The sequence below is a fragment of the Mytilus galloprovincialis genome, chromosome 6 (genome assembly GCF_965363235.1).
Source record: "Mytilus galloprovincialis chromosome 6, xbMytGall1.hap1.1, whole genome shotgun sequence".
NCBI lineage: Eukaryota > Metazoa > Mollusca > Bivalvia > Mytilida > Mytilidae > Mytilus > Mytilus galloprovincialis.
Genome location: NC_134843.1, coordinates 96,345,750 through 96,363,809, shown reverse-complemented (window position 1 = coordinate 96,363,809; position 18,060 = coordinate 96,345,750). Strand labels below are relative to the sequence as shown.

The window sequence follows — 18,060 nt, the reverse complement described above, 5'->3', positions numbered from 1 at the left end:
CGATGACGAAAGCGACTGAAAGCGAGTATCGTCAAGAACAGGGAGACTTGTTTTCGCTTTTGGGGGTTGGGGAAAGCGATGTGACGGTCGGAAAGGCGACTTCTTCGCCCAAGTCGCCTGGTAGCGTGAGCCCTGCCTTTTATACTATAATAAAATCTAGACATTGTAGCGCACCATGCGAATGAGCACTTCTCTTTAAAATCTGAAGTAGTGTGAGCCCTGGCTAGACTACTCAAAGTCTCCTGACAACAAGACCGGAAGAAGGAAGTATATTTCTGCGTTCTGCACAAATGTGGGAATTAAAAAACATGATGAAAAAAAATTTGAATAAGCTGCTTTTTTTTTTAATTGGTTAAGCTCTAGATCTCAAATAAGACTTTAAAATTGGCATTTGCTGCTTCTCTGCAGTGTATGTCTCTGTCAATTATGGCTAAATTATGCGAATTATAGTCATGAAAAATACCAATCAACATAATTGTTTTATATAGCATTTATCATCTGTAAACTAAATGTTTAAATATTTGTTACGTCAAAGGCACATTTTTTTACTATCCACCTCATATATTGTAATAAAATTTATAAACATATATAATACAATTCATATTGTGTTACGAAAATATACAGTTTCACAATAAACTTTTAAATCTACAGGCCCCAGAGCTCAAATTTTGGAACATTTTGGTTAGATACTGGTGTTTTGTATATCATATGATCTTTACAGGCCAGGAAGCAATTTTACAAGCCTGGGTTGCTGGGCCTGTGGTTCAGCGTGAAGACTGACTCTAGATAAAAACTGATGAGGAAAGTAACAACTGGCCACAGGAAGCTTGATTTTTTTCCTAGCCTAGGTGGTTGCATAGTCTAGCGTGCCAGACATTGTGCAAGGCGATTTAGTGCCTCAATGTCTTGGTAGCATGAGTTTGAATTCAATCCAGGGAAGAACAAAAAATTGCCTCCAAAAAATTTAAAGATCTAATATTGTTGGGCTGTTATTTAGACAAATTATATATACAGAATTTGTTTTCTGGTGATCCGATGGATAAATCTGTTGTAGAGTTGTCACTGGTTTAGATGTTCTTATAATACTTATTTCTGTGACTGCAGCCTACATGTACATTAATTTGTAAGATTCTCCACAATAGATAATTCAGCTGATCTGTAATATTCCATCCTCATGCCTAATATATCATGAAATATAGAAACTGTTGATTGATCAATGATGTTAGATAATTATACTGTAGATTATCTTTTATCATCTGAACAAGATTGTTTTTCTCCTTTGAGCTGGTACGGCAAAACGAGAAAAGCAATTGAGTTGAGATGACCAATGATAATCTGTTTATCGCTATATAACCTATGAAGATGTTGTCAATTTCATTAGCAACTCCACATGCCTCCTTAGTTTCTAGCGATAATTGTCCATCTCAAGCGAGTAGCATGATTATCAGATATGCAAAATTATCATCTAAAAAGATCAAAGGAAAAATGCACAAAATAGTGATAAATTCCTGCAATTACTTAAGCTTAAAAAACTTGTGTTCAAATAACTGAATTGTTTCAGCCTTCGATTTCAGCAAAAGAAGGTGACACACTGGGTTCCCTGGAACCCTTAAGCAGGGTTTCCCTCGGATCTATTATTTTTTTCTCCACCTCTTTAGCCATTGTTAGCCAAAACAATATATTTTTCGCCACTTTAATATTTTTTTTCGCCAAGTAACATAAATATATTTTTCTTTTAAAATTTTCCTTTTTTTACCCCTTCCACCCTAAATTAGATGATGTTGCCTCATTGTTGCCTATGAATATTTTTTCAAATTTATCTTAGAGTCTACATTGTAATGAATAAACCTTAAACATTTACTTTTAAAACGAAGAACTTTTTTATAACTTAAAATGGGGAACATTCATTACATTTTGAACAAATTTTCTAAAAGAGGGGGCCACTTACTTTAGATAATAAAGAAGATATAAGTCCTGGAATATAACAAAATTCTTGGACATGTTTTGACAATATAATATAAAAAAGATGTACAGTTCTTTGGGAAAGTTTCTTCAAAAGAAAAATATGTGCCCTTTTGTACTAAGACGTGTTTTTTACAACAAAACAAAAGCTTTTATCACTTGAAACTGATCCCTCATCTATATCAAACACAAAGAAAAACGTTTTTAATCAGAGATTTTTCTTGCTTTTGGACATCTTTCGTCATAACAACAGTTTTTCTTTTCTGGACTATCAATAAAAAGAGAGGCGACGTCAAAAATTTGATTCGAACACGTGCGTCCCAAAGTGGTTAATAAATTCTTTGTGTGACATATGAAGGACACCATTTAACCATATCATTTTGTTAAACAATACAATCAACACCTTTATTAGTTAGTCCTTTGTTGTGGATTGCTATAATATGCAATCAGCTGATTATTGATTTTCTGTCAAAATCTTAACGAGTTCAAGGTGAATTCCGAGTATTGTCTGATCAGATAAAGACCGAGAAACCCGAAAAAAAGTAAGCAAACAAGATGAAAGAAAATATATTGTTATACATACTTCTTTCGCCAAAATCTTTCGCAAATGATGAATTTTAATTGCCACATTTATTATTTTTTCGCAAATGCCGCCAGCGGAAACCCTGCTTAAGAATTTTTAATCCCTCCTACCCAACAAAAACATTTACAAGTAATTAATATTGAGATCAATTGACAATTTGGAATTTTCTTGTGTAATAGATAATAAGAAAAAAAAAATGAGAACGCATGACAACTGATGAATCCGATATCCTCGTCTTTCCAGTGGACGGGTCTATTGCGTTTTGACATGAATTGTAAAGCTTATTTACGTAGGATGTGTTTGCACTGTTTATTTATTAAAAGTTTTTCACTTTTCATACTTGAAGATTATTATTCACCAAGTTTACTGAAATTGATTAAAAGCAACATGGATCTGTTTTTTCTTGTTCGTGAAATGACGGACCTAACTCCTATTTGTTGATGGACATAACCCTCCCCCTTTTTTAAAATTGTATGACGATGGCATGCATTTGATGTTTATAACAGCTGAGAAATAATATAATTATATTTCATGGAACTAGAATTTTAGAAATGATGACAAAATAGCATATCAAACATATTGTTAGTAAGGTGAAATATATTTTTTCACATATTTTTTCTTTCTTTTTCCGACCAACTGACCCTACTTTATCTTTTGAATAATCTGTAAACTAACAAATTAGGCCTAAATACATGAAATGAATGAGAATGTATTTAATGTGTTTTATAGGTAATGTTCCAGGAGTAGAAGATAATGAGAGGTCAGGATGAAGTGGACAATTGTACTCCTTCTTTGTCTAGTAGGAAGCAGTTATTCTCCAACACAGCCTCTAGAAGAAGCTCAAGAAGATTCACTCCATATGGCCGAACTCCTAAAAGTAGACAGTTAAAAGGTATAAATAGTTTAATACCAGCCATTTTCTCAGCTTTCTTTTCAGGGATATGATTGATATAAACTAATATGAATATGATTTGATTATCCACTGTCTACATATTCAATTGATGATGACTGAAATAGAAATGATCAATATGAATAGTATAATAGATATATAAGAAGATGAGGTATTAGTGCCAATGAGACAACTCTCCATCCAAGTCACAATTTATATTTTCAATGATAACTGATCCCAAAATTGAAACAAATTGAAAAGATACAATACAATACAATATTTTTATTGTCAATCAATTGCAAGGACGCCCCAAGAGAGCAGTATAATTACAAATAATTTATTACAATGATTATTATTAATTCTTAATGATATATAATGACAAAATATAGAATAGAGAAAATAAACACAAAAGAAAAATTAAAACCCCATATATAAATGTATGCTTTGTAAATTTTAGTGCATATAAGGTGACATGCAGCATATGTTTTTCATATCAATATATTATAATCCATCTTTGGGGTTTCTGAGACACTAATATTTTGGGCAAATGATTTCAGCTCTTTTGAAAAGTATTTCCCTTGCCCTAAGACAGAATAGACAAGTTCATGTTGAACCCTTAAGTTTATTATAAAATTTATTATTCTCGAATAATTTAATTTTGGATGTAACCCGTCTTCTGATTGGCTGACGTTATTTTGTTATGAGTTCGTAGACATAATTTAGTCATGTGACCGTGACCGTGATGTCATAAACGTTTTTTCATGGTTTTCTACGGTTAAGGTGGCTCCTGGGTACAAAATTTCAGCAAAAAATTAAACCTTTATGTTTTCATTACAAGTTTTATTTATTACACTATTAGTTATTACTTTATGATATGGTACAAAAATCAACCCAAAAAATTGATTCGGTTTGGCCCCAGATGACTTTTAAAATGTTTATATCATTGAAAAAGCTCCAAATTATCTCCCTTTGGTGCAAAAATGACATTTTTTGGCATTAAATTTGAAATATCTTTTTAACTCATCGGTGACCTATATTTTTTATTATTGTTTTCAAATAAGCTGTACATAAACTAAATAAATGTAAAATTTAAGCGATTTCTGTAATTAGGTTATTTTTTTATTTCGATATTACATCTATTTCTCCTATTAGTTCAACAGAAAAAAAGGACATAAACAAAAATGTATGCTTCTTCCAGAGGCAGATTGTGAGCTTAAATGAACGGTGACCCCATCTTTTTGTTTCATTTTTCTTTTAAGTATATGATAAAGTTCATTTATGAAAAAATATAGTGAAATCCTATATTAGAAAAAAAATTTGATTTATACCCAGGAGCCCCCTTAAAATGGAATTTAGAATTAAATTATAAGAAATAACTGTAATATTTTTTCTGTCTATTCGAAATAACATAAACAATGTGGTGCACACTGTTAAGTAACCCGCTACACGCGTTATTCAGTGTGCACCACATTTTTTATGTTATTTCTTCATAGACAGAAAAAAAATTACAGTCATTCCTTAAGTATTTTTGCAGAAAATATTTTCAGAGTTTATATAAAACATATATATTCACTTTATTGTAGGTAAAAATCATGAAATACTTTCAAATGGAACAGCTGAAAAAAGCAGGCCAAGGGACAGAAGATCAGCTGTTGAAACTGATGAGGAACATGAAAGTAATCTTAAAGGTACAGAATATCATTGTGTACAACATCAAATATGAAACAGAACTTTTTTGTAAGGATATTGCATAAGTTATTTGCAGCAATTTAAAGTGCCTCATAGGTCAAGTGTTCAAGAAGTTGTTGACTTTTCCTCCATAGGTCATTTCAGCTTTTCCCTCAGTAGAAAAAAGAGACTTTTTATGGTCTTCTGTAAAAAGAAGAGGCACTTATCCTGTTGGTATTATAAAAGTTTGACTGTACAATATTAAAGATGAGGTGTTGTCCCTGTATTCAATAAGTTATGTCCAGGGTTGGCAAAGTATTACCCGCCCGGGAAAACCCAGGCGGGAATTCCCGGGTTTTCCCGGGCTGGGCAATACTCCCAGAAAGTGGTATTACTGGGTAATACTGGGCAATAAGACTTTTTAAGCTTATTTTAACACAAAATAGGAAAGTCTTGTTGTAGTTTCATAGTATTATAGCTAAATATATACATTTTATACAGATAACCATTGAGAGTCATGTTTCTAGAAGATTGAAAATTCAATTTCATTCTTTTCTCCACTACTATGTAGGCAGGATACAAAATTAGGATTATTAATACCTGGTTAATTTCCATGTGTTGTTTCAACTATCCAAACTTTAAAAAAAAATGCATTTTATAGCAGTGTTTATGTGAATTATTAATTAAATATCATATTGCTAAATAAACACCCTACAGGGTCAAGTCATTAACCCTTATAGAAATGAAAAGGCTGAATATTGTTATATAAACATATCAATGTCCTAATCTGAATAATTACTTATTAATTAGTGATGTACATATAAATTATGCAAAAGTATTTTTTCTTACATTTTCTTGTTAATTCTTAATGTAAGATATATACATTTGAAAAATGAATTCTTTGAATTTATGTTAACAGTTTGACCAATCTAGACGAGAGGGTGATTTAATAGACTTTTGAGAAGAGAATTATTCCATTAATATTTGTGTAATGTGTGCCTACATGTTTACTTGTCTCATAGTTGCAAGAATAGTACTTTTTCAAATGTATATATATACACTTTTATTATCACTCTCAAACAAGTCAACTAATTTATAAATCAAAATGTGTTTATAAATAACTTAAATGCATTGCAATTGAGTTTGATCACTGAATTCTCTTTAAAATTCAGGCCAGTATTTTATATTACCCAGTATTGCCCAGTATTACCCATTAAAACCCAGTAAAACCCGGGTTTTTGCCAACCCTGGTTATGTCCACCAATTACACTGCTCATTATAGCTGATGATGCAGTATGGGCTTTGCTTGATGTTCAAGCCTGTATGGTGACCTATAGTTGTTAATTTCTGTGTTATTTGGTCTTTTAGAGAGTTGTCTCATTGGCAATCATACCATATCTTTTTATATATTTATATATATATTATGTTTTTAATATATGTAAATATTCTGCTATTATACATGTCCTTATTTATTTATAGGTTTAACAAATAAGTCATGGAAGTTATTTAAGATGACGCCCCTGTATAAATTCAACACAGAATCATCTCAACTGAAGAAGTACAGTAGTCAATTATCAGCACATATAGAAGCGGTAATATTATATTTTAGTATTGATATAGTCTGATATTTTTTGCTATGGCTAATATCTGTTATCTATGAAATAAAGTTGCCAATAATGAGCAGAAAAAAGATGTGTGGCAGACATCAACCAATGATAGCCACTGTTTTACAGGATCTGTCTAGAGACAAGCACATACAAATATGGTGGGATTGAATATGTGTACCAGTGCTTTAACCTCTCCTAACATAAGTAGGTGAAGGAGGGGGAAGCACAACTTGATAAGAACATAATATGTTAAAAGTGTTTGACTCATCAGATTGGTCCTTAGCTAAAAAAAAAATTACAAATGACCTAAGAATACCCAGTTTCTGAAAGCCTATCTGCTACAAAAAAAGCAGCCTATCCAAAATGTCTCCAAATTATTTTGCCTGTTGGCCATTTGTGTTGTTTCCACACATCTAATTCATTTTAAGTGCCTGCCAAACATATCTTCATACACTCATAAAACTTTTGGGAATCAAATTAAATTTTGTGTGAATTATTTGTAACTTTTAATTGTTTTTTTTGCAGGAAAGACAGAAAGGTTTATTTATAGATAATGCCACATCCAGTAAAGCTTACATTAGTACTTATAAAGGACTTCGTGTCTCAGCAGGTTAGTCATGCGATACTTATCATAGATGAGTTGATACCACTTGACATTGAATGAATGAATCTTTATTGCAAAAGCATAGACATGCTATGGTAAAATGAACAACATACATTACATATATTAATATAAAACATGAATAGACAGCAGAGAACAATAACAACATTAACAAATTACATATTTTATCAGTCTTAAAAGCAAAACAATGTTAAATTTTAACCAGTTAACTGATTAGGAAAAGATATCTTTTATGTAAAATGTTTAGTCTTTTGAATTTATTAATTTTTGTGGACACTTTATTCTGTCACTTTGACATATTCTGGATACCCAATCTAAAAATGAGTTTCAAATAAATACATTTGCCTGTACATCTCTTATTAATAATTATATTTTTAGCTGACAAAGAAGCTGTCCAGATTTTGATCAAAGGACGAAATCGTGGAGGTATTTATATATATATATATATTTATAGGCATATATTATTTAAAAAAAGCATCAAGGGAAAAAGATTTCTCTCTTGTAAGTTGACAAGGAGAAATGATTAGACATACCATGACAAGGAAATCTTGGACTGAAGCAATTTTGCATTAAATGTCCTTAATGTTCCAGAAAAAAATCCAGTGCTGCTCCCAAAGCAAGTTAAAAAATCTTTAAGGGCATAACAAAATAGAGGTAGTTTTTTGTGTCGCAAAATCTTTTTACAAGCTCACTTCATATCCATATATAATTTTAACTCATTTCTATTAATTAAAGGGGGTGAGGATACAAAAAAGCTATAGTGTTTGGTGCAATTTATTTTTTCATTATTAAAAAAATGCCAGTTTTAATATGAATGAAATATTTGTTACTGGATAATTAGCAAACAGCTACGATGGTCTTATGTTAATGTTTTATTTCTTTGCATTCAATTTGAAAAGTTTGTTCTGAAAAATATCAACAGATTTTATTGTATATATTTTTTGTTTAATGAATGCATATATAAGATGAAGTTGTTTCCTCTGTTTCAGGTTTTGGTGATGAAACTGTTCTGTTAACATGTTTATTGTGTAGTGTTGAAATGGAACATAATCCTGTCGAGCCTAAGTTACGGGACAAGTTTGCATATTATCCTTTGCTAATGGTAAAAGGCCTTGTATCTCTAACTGATGGACTGATTACTTGGATGCAGGTAATTCAAACAGCCTAATTATCTCCCCTTGTTCATGCAGTTTTGAGCAAACATATATACATTGTAGTGTGTAAAAGATAGTATGTTATAAATCTTAGATAACTATCTTATGTTGAAATTGGTGATAAAGTCAGAGCCTGTTAAATTTTTGTTGAGCCTGCGACTTCAGTCGCAGAAAGCTTGACATAGGGATAGTGATCCGGCGGCGTCATTAGCTAACTTCTTTAAAAAAGCTTTATATTTTTGGAAGGTGGAAGACCTGGATGCTTCATACTTTTTATATAGATGCCTCATGTTGAGAACTTTCCGGCAGTCACATGTCCAATGTCCATATCTCAGATACTGTATGCAATAGGTCTTCGATATTTGGTGTATGGAATGATTGTAAGGTGTACATGGCCAATTGGCAGGTGTCATCTGACCTTGACCTCATTTTCATGGTTCAGTGATTATAGTTAAGATTTTGTGTTTTGGTTTATTTTTCTAATACTATATTTGGTGTATAGAACTATTTCATGATCTATAGGTCAGTCGTACAGGTTTTATTTGACCTTGACCCCATTTTTACGGTTCATTGCTAAGTGTTAAGTATTTGTGTTTTGGTCTGTTTTTCTTAATTTATAAGCAATAGGTCAACTATATTTGTTGTAAGAAAGAATTATTAGCTGTACAAGTCTGTCTGGCATGGTTAATCTGACCTTGACCTCATTTACATGGTTCATTGGTCAATGTTTAGTTTTCTTTTTAAAGGGGCACTAGCTACAAGATATATGAAAAACCTAATATATCATTTTTGTTTGGCTCAATCAGTAATGAAATACAAATAGTTAAATAATAATTTCTTTTTAGTAGCCAATAAGGTTCAATTTTGTCAAATTAGCCAAAAAACATTGATTATGACTTATTCACTTGCAAGTGAATAATTCGACCTCATTGAATCCGTATTCATGTGAACTTTATTTTAATGCCTTAGCTTGAGATGGATAACACATGAATTGTATGTGTAAAGTTATTTAAAGGAAGAGAATGTCAACATTGAAAGTGAAACAAATGTAAATTATTTGATTGACTGATTCGATCCACAAATAAACATTCTAATACAAGTAAAAACGATGATAAACATTTATTTTTATGCCCCACCTACGATAGTAGAGGGGCATTATGTTTTCTGGTCTGTCCGTCCGTTCGTTCAGGTTAAAGTTTTTGGTCAAGGTAGTTTTTGATAAAGTTGAAGTCCAATCAACTTCAAACTTAGTACACATGTTCCCTATGATATGATCTTTCTAATTTAATTGCCAAATTAGAGTTTTGACCCCAATTTCACGGTCTACTGAACATAGAAAATGATAATGCGAGTGGGGCATCCGTGTACTATGGACACATTCTTGTTTATCTGTAATATGAAATTCAATAGACCTAGAATAATTCAACATCACTGTTTGCTTAATCTATTTATATCTATGTTCATGTATACATAGCTTATATGGTCATCGGATGACTATAGAGGTCAACTCGATAAATAATTAGATGGCGTCTAGACTCAAATACACACAAAACGAAACTACATATTTTCATGCCTGTGCCTTGTTTATTGTTTTATTTAGACTTTTAATAGTTTGGATAAATGTTTTACACTGTTATAAATCAAATATGGGTATTTAATTAGAATCGGTGAACATGAATTTGACAGCTAGTGCCCCTTTAATGTTAAGTTTATGTGACAGTATTAATAAAGCTTTATATTTAGGACCATCAACATAATATCAATGATAAGTAAAGAAGACAGGACATTTCAGCATGTGCACTTTTGTTATGAATAGGTGAGTTTCTTCAATACTGTAGGTAATAGGTCTATCACATTTTTCACAGTAAAGGCTTTTTTTTTTATTTTTCTAGTATGATTTTTTTTCAAATATTTCTTCTTTCAGAGTCATTTTGACTGTGTTATCACACCCATGATATTTTCTGCTCATGATCTTGCCTGGATGGTTGCCATGTGGAGTGGCACAACTACTGAACCAGGTATGAAGAGATAGATATTAAAATAAAGCATGCAGTTTAAATTATGAATTACTTCCCTTTGGTCATGTATTTGCATTGGTTTTCATTTTCTACTTTGACCAGCACAAGGAATAATCTTATTGATGAAAGTAACAGTTGAAATAAAATGTGTGTTTACACTGTGAAGATATGAAACTTACCTTGTGTATACATTTGGACAATTATTTAATAACCATTAAAATAAATATATGAATTTCATTGAAACCTAATATTGAATAGATTTGTAAAGCATACTATTGTTAGAAGAAGAAACACTTGACCTGCAAGTATCTGTTTAGGTACATTTCTACTATCTGTTCCAATAGTTTGTCAAACAATGAAGTTTTGACAAACCTTTGGAATGAGTTTGGATCCCAACAAGTTCTTCAAAACAGAAAGTACATCAGATGTGTTTGATCTGTGGAAAAGGAAATAGTATTTCAATTAGATTGACAATTAAGTTGCATTAGAACATCAGTAACTATTTGCAGTGTTTAAAGTTTGTACCTCAGTAAATAACTGTCAAGTATTGAATAAGGGACACATGTAACACATATATTGACATTGCTCAACATCACTTTCATTACAGTTTTATCTTTATTTTTCAGTTCATAAAAGTAAACCTGTTGAACTGTTGTACAAAACTCCTTCAGATTGTAAAGGGATTGATAAAATAACATTTACAATAGAGTCTACTGATGTTAAAGACTTATGGGATAGGTATGAAGTAATCTAGTTAGTCTAAATTACCTTTATGAAACATTCTTTGATTATAAAAAAGAAGATGTGGTATGATTGCCAATGAGACAACTCTTCATAAGAGACCAAATGACACAGATATTAATAACTATAGGTTTAAATTTCTTTCTCCCAAGTTTATCAATTGATATATAGAAATTGCAAATCCTTCTGAATTGCCTAATTCTTTTAAATACTGGAGATTCATTGCTTTATGATTGCTTTTTAGCTCACCTGGCCGAAAGGCCAAGTGAGCTTTTCTCATCACTTGGCGTCCGTCGTCGTCCGTCGTCCTGAGTTAACTTTTACAAAAATCTTCTCCTCTGAAACTCCTGTGCCAAATTTAACCAAACTTGGCCACAATCATCATTGGGGTATTTAGTTTAAAAAATGTGTCCGGTGACCGGGCAACCAACCAAGATGGCCGCCAGGGCTAAAAATAGAACATAGGGGTAAAATGCAGTTTTTGGCTTATAACTCAAAAACCAAAGCATTTAGAGCAAATCTGACAAGGAATAAAATTGTTCATCAGGTCAAGATCTATCTGCCCTGAAATTTTCAGATGAATCGGACATTTCGTTGTTGGGTTGCTGCCCCTGAAATGGTAATTTTAAGGCAATTTTGCTGTTTTTGGTTATTATCTTGAATATTATTATAGATAGAGATAAACTGTAAACAGCAATAATGTTCATCAAAGTAAGATCTACAAATAAGTTAACATAACCAAAATGGTCAGTTGACCACTTTAGGAGTTATTGCCCTTTATAGTCAATTTTTAACCATTTTTCGTAAATCTTAGTAATCTTTTAGAAAAATCTTCTCCTCTGAAACTACTGGGCCAAATTTAACCAAACTTGGCCATAATCATCATTGGGGTATTTAGATTAAAAAACGTGTCCGGTGACCCGCCCAACCAACCAAGATGGCTGCCATAGCTAAAAATAGAACATAGTGGTAAAATGCAGTTTTTGGCTTATAACTCAAAAACCAAAGCATTTAGAGCAAATCTGACAAGGAATAAAATTGTTCATCAGGTCAAGATCTATCTGCCCTGAAATTTTCAGATGAATCGGACATTTCGTTGTTGGGTTGCTGCCCCTGAAATGGTAATTTTAAGGAAATTTTGCTGTTTTTGGTTATTATCTTGAATATTATTATAGATAGAGATAAACTGTAAACAGCAATAATGTTCAGCAAAGTAAGATCTACAAATAAGTCAACATGACCAAAATGGTCAGTTGACCACTTTAGGAGTTATTGCCCTTTATAGTCAATTTTTAACCATTTTTCGTAAATCTTAGTAATCTTTTAGAAAAATCTTCTCCTCTGAAACTACTGGGCCAAATTTAACCAAACTTAGCCATAATCATCATTGGGGTATCTAGTTAAAAAAATGTGTCCGGTAACTCGGCCAACAAACCAAGATGGCCGCCATGGCTATAATAGAACATGGGGGTAAAATGCAGTTTTTGGCTTATAACTCAAAAACCAAAGCATTAAGAGCAAATCTGACAGGAAGTAAAATTGTTGATTAGGTCACGATCTATCTGCCCTGGAATTTTCAGATGAATCGGATAATCGGTTGTTAGGTTGCTGCCCCTGAATTGGTAATTTTGAGGAAATTTTGCTGTTTTTTTGTTATTATCTTGAATATTATTATAGATAGAGATAAACTGTAAACAGCAATATTTGTACAGCAAAGTAAGAACTAAAAATAAGTCAGTATGACCAAAATAGTCAATTGACCCCCTAAGGAGTTATTGCTCTTCATAGTCAATTTTTAACAATTTTCTTAAAATTTGAAGATTTTCAATAACATTTTCCATAGAAAGTACTGTTATAGATAGAGATAATTGTAAGCAGCAAGAATATTTAGTAAAGTAAGATCTACAAACACATCACCATCACCAAAACACAATTTTGTCATGAATCCATCTGTGTCCATTGTTTAATATTCACATAGACCAAGGTGAGCGACACAGGCTCTTTAGAGCCTCTAGTTTGACAGGACCATCATAAATTTTGAGATAAATTATTGCAATTTCAGAATTTTCAGAAACAGCTTCATACAGCTACTTGCATCAAATATGAGAATGGAATTTCTTATTATTGAAATACTCATCCCGTTGCATTATTTGCATACTTTCTGAATCTACACATGCTCTACATGAGCTAGTTAATATAATTTTGTTTTTACTTGTAGAATCCATGATGATAAAGGATCAGAATTTAGCAGTGAGGAGGTGACCATGTTTATTAACAGCCTAGAATCTCATTTTCACTCTTTATTCCGAGTGAAACTGTCTGTAAGTACTTTTACATGAAAGTGACCATATTTGGAATCTCATTTGCAATTCTGGTCTTGTATTTAAAAAAAATAATTGTAAAATGTATCCTAACTTGGTCAGAAAATATTGGGTGAATTTATTATAGCGATTTTGTCATTTTAGAATAAAATGTAGTTTTAATTTTTGCGATTTTGTTCAATTCATATAAAAAAATTCAAAATGCGAGTTTAAATTATTGCAATTATAACCCTGTTTGATTTATGCAATAATTTCTGAATTTACTGTAAAAATTAAGTTGTTTAATTGTCTTTCCAGGCTTTACAGTTATACAGTGTAGGAACCTCATTATCCTATATCGGTGATGTTGGAAGATTAAAAGTAAGTTATCTGTGACTAGAGAATATATTAAAAGCTGCCAACTTCTCAAATCTATGACTCTCTTTGCTTCAACAGATTGTTCACACTTATTCCTATAAAAGCTGAGTCTGAATACTTTAAACCATTTAAAAGTAACATTCTACAGTTACACTGCCCTTGAAGATAAAAAGTGCTAGGTGAATTAATTCAGAGGTTCTGTAGTCAAGATTGTCACTCTTTTCAAGTGAATTCCCTTTAATGGTTGCCCTGTTTGTCTAGGAATACATCAAAGGTTAAACTTAGTATGCAAGATAAAATCCATTTCAGAACTTCAATGTTCTTCAACCAAATCACATTCAGTTTATGAATATTTGTGTCATTTATAATATTTGTGTTGTCCTGACATATCTTAATTTTAAAATGAAAAAGTAAAAGTAAAACAGTTATTTTCTTTATGCGGTATGTAATAAGTGCTTTTCTTTTTCAGATATTTTCTGCTGACCATGTTTTATGGATATTGAGATATCTAACAGTTTTATCCTTAGAACATTTTACACAGTCTTGCAGTTAATACTTAAATAACTTAAGTTTTAACATAATTATTTTATTGAATACTTTTGTGGTTGTTGTAGAAATAACATATTGGTGGCCAGAAAAAAATGGACATGGTTAACTAATATGTATAGAATAGGATTTTATAGAACTTACATAAATTGTATTAGTTTTCACGCAAAGTGCTTTTGACACCAATAGCCATATTTTAAAAAATATTCCTTACATACATAACGAAACAGTTACAGATAAACATCAATGTACTGCTCTGTCGTGTTTGCTACCATTATGATAAAGCTGATGATAGCGTATGAGGTTTTTACATAACCATAAACAAATATCATTGTTTGATAAAAGTCATGTAAGATTTAACACCAAAATCTTGATAGTATTTATCTCATAGGAAACCATGTAAGGTTGTAAAAAACAAGACATCAATTGTAACAGAATTCTTTAACCAAGATCCAGTCATCCTTAAAATCAAGTACTGTAAATTCACAAATTATTGCATGCATTTATTATTGCAATTCTGACATTTTAGACTTAAATGTGATTTTAATTTTAATGATTTTAAGAAAAATCCTGTTTATTTCATATAAAATATTTCAAAATGCGAGTTTAAATTATTGCGTTTACAACTCCGTTGCATTTTTCGCAATAATTAAAACTTGCAATAATTTGTAAATTTACAGTAAATATCTACCATTGCTGATGTACAAATTAGTGTTTGAGGTAAGACTCATTTAGGAAATTAAATTAAGAGATATGTAAAAGAAAAACATGGAGAAGAAAATAAAAATGAAAGCATAAGCTTAACACTAATTAATAATAGAAATAGATAATAGAAAATGTTCTAACTGTAGGTCTTGATTTTTATAAAGCGAAGAATAAGCACCTTACAATGATTGAATTCTACACATTTTACATGGTCATAGTAATGCTAGTAAAACTTTTATAAAATGAGGTTAACATTAAGGTTGTAATTTGAATTTAACTTTGTTTTTAAGATGCACATATTAAATTTAAATATATAACTTAAGACTTTTTAATGATCATGAAATTGTAATATTATTATGTAATTGTTGCTTATGGTTTTTTTTAATTGACACCATTACATTGGTAAATTTTTATATTCAGTTGTGATAAGTTCAAAATAATTATTCAATTTAATGTTGATAATAATCCAGTTTTGGAGATATTCAAAATGATGGAAACACTATACAATAGAGCAGTTGTAGAATACCTGCTAAATATTGTCTCTGACATTGGTATTCAGAAGTTTACTGCCTTCAGGCCTAAAGTATTTTATACATCTGTGATATTTTTCAAAGAATTTGTGCTAATTCTTTCCAAACAAATCTTCAATGTACTTGAAAGCAATTGTAAAGAAGCCATCAGTATATGAAAAAAAAAAGGCAATGTAGTTTCTTACTTTCAATTAAATGTAATTGAAATAATGCTCAATTACACATTACTTTAAATTACTTTTAACTATGAAATTAATTACATGTAATTACAATTACTTTTTTGAATACCCCTGTTATGGTAAAGAAACAACATCTTCAGGGGCATTAGGTTTATTACCAAATAGATTTTTTTTTTTGCAAAATGTCCAGCATCAAAATAATTCAAATATTTCAGATATATTCAGGACTTGTTTCCTATCATTATGGTTCATTGACTTTAAAACTTTTTCATATTTTACAAGTTATTTTGAGCTTATGATTAGCCAATGGCATTTGGTATACAGTTATTAGCATTGGCAAACTTTTCCATAGAGGTTATTGGGTCCTGGACATTCAGTCATGGTTCAATGACGGAATGTTTTTAATAGTATACATTTTAATAAATTGCCATTTTAGTTTGAATATTTGCATTTAACTATCAAAACTAATAACTAAAAGACATATATCTCTGTGTCAACAGTTTATTAATGATATTTCATGTTTTTGTTTAAACATGTGAACTGGTGCTACCGTTTTATGAATGTAAATTGTATGTATTCATGTACTATATATCAGAATGAATTTATTTGAAAGAGGAAATGTATGATAAATGATAACTACTGGCAAAGACTATCAAAATAAGGAGGAAAAAACACATCTGAAGATGATAATGTATGTTTTGAAACAAACAATGCACTTTGGCGCAAATTATGGGTCATCATTGAACATGAGTTATCCAATGCAAGTCGACTCTCATTATAACGAATCTTTTAGAATCAGTAAATCAAGCGAAAAATTATAGATAAAAGGATAAAATATGTATACTAGTACTTAATACTGTTGAGGGTCCAAACACTCTGTTTGGGTTATTTAGAATTTCCACTTAAAATGCGTTTGAGATAAGAGAGTCAAGTATATATATACCAAATTTTGAACTCCCTAAAACAACTTTTGAGAATGTGTGATATAACAAATATATTATTTAAAGTTAGTTTTGCACGTCTATATTAGAAATGTTCTCTATCAGTGTGGTATAAATAGAGTGGCATCAATCTACAAACATTAATTCTGTTTCTTTTAAAATGATTTTGTAACATTATAGTTCCAGAGCCCTGCGACTGACATTTTTTATGAATGACTGACATATTTTAATTTTATCAATATTTAGTTACTGCTTTCTTGATAGTGACTGTAAAGATAAAGAAAAACACCATGATTGAGCAACCTTAAAAAAAGAAAAAAGTAAATAAACTACATATGTTCCATACACAATGTGACATTAAAGATAAATCAGACAGTCGGATATTTGTTCTATTTTATCTCTATATTGATAAAATGGGAGTGTTATTTTATGCATTTGTTATTGAAATGACAACAATTCTGTGATAAAACCTTTTAAATGTTATATCGTTTACATCCTATTTTATGACTACTTGTAGAATGTGTAATCATCCTAATTAATGAACACTCTTTAAACTTTAGAGTAGATAACTTTTTGTTTTATGTATTTCACAATATTACATGGTCTTATTTGTGTACCTCTTCCTGTTTTAGTGATACTAGTGATTAGTATACTTATTTTATTGTGGTATATTAACAGTTTATTCTTAATATTTGTCACTAGATACTATTCACTCTTTTAAATAATTCTACAAATAGTCACTGTGAACATTTTACAGTTAAAACTTAAGACTTAGTTTTTAATGGAATTTAAAGAAATGATTAATTTTGATTATAATTCAGTGTGTTTAATGTTTGTTAAATAAAATGCTAGCCTAGCATTAATCAGTTACACATAAAGCTGCAGTCCACAATTTGAATGAGCGAACAGAAATTGAAATTAATTTAAAAAAGAAACCGAACACTATTGTTATCAATATTGCTGGAATGCAAAATGTTAATAAGATTAGTTGGTTTTTAATAATTTCAAATGTGAAATGTTAGTAATTAAGTTGACAAGTGGATTGTAGTAATGGTGGACAACAAAATCTTATTGTTATATTTCATGATGATTTTTTTTAACAATCTTTCTATCTAGATGTATATTGTAAATATGTATATATAAAGCTAAGAATTATGTATATTTCATATATGCTTATACATATATGTACATGTAACATGGCAGTAAGATGCATTAAATAATTGTGGTATACATGAAA

At 30.6% G+C, this 18,060-nt stretch overlaps 1 protein-coding gene across 2 annotated transcripts in view; it reads left to right on the top strand.

The window, feature by feature from the left end:
• The window catches only part of LOC143080841 (centromere protein L-like), a 20,890-nt gene extending 2,830 nt beyond the window's left edge, over positions 1 to 18,060 (top strand). For both annotated transcript variants that reach the window (XM_076256908.1, XM_076256909.1), the window contains exons 2-12: positions 3,275 to 3,437; positions 5,018 to 5,122; positions 6,582 to 6,694; positions 7,235 to 7,319; positions 7,710 to 7,757; positions 8,321 to 8,481; positions 10,410 to 10,503; positions 11,130 to 11,241; positions 13,463 to 13,565; positions 13,863 to 13,925; positions 14,392 to 18,060. In XM_076256908.1, the coding sequence (XP_076113023.1) occupies positions 3,299 to 3,437; positions 5,018 to 5,122; positions 6,582 to 6,694; positions 7,235 to 7,319; positions 7,710 to 7,757; positions 8,321 to 8,481; positions 10,410 to 10,503; positions 11,130 to 11,241; positions 13,463 to 13,565; positions 13,863 to 13,925; positions 14,392 to 14,475 (1,107 nt within the window). In that variant the 5' untranslated portion in view covers positions 3,275 to 3,298 and the 3' untranslated portion in view covers positions 14,476 to 18,060. The remainder of the gene's footprint in view (positions 1 to 3,274; positions 3,438 to 5,017; positions 5,123 to 6,581; positions 6,695 to 7,234; positions 7,320 to 7,709; positions 7,758 to 8,320; positions 8,482 to 10,409; positions 10,504 to 11,129; positions 11,242 to 13,462; positions 13,566 to 13,862; positions 13,926 to 14,391) is intronic.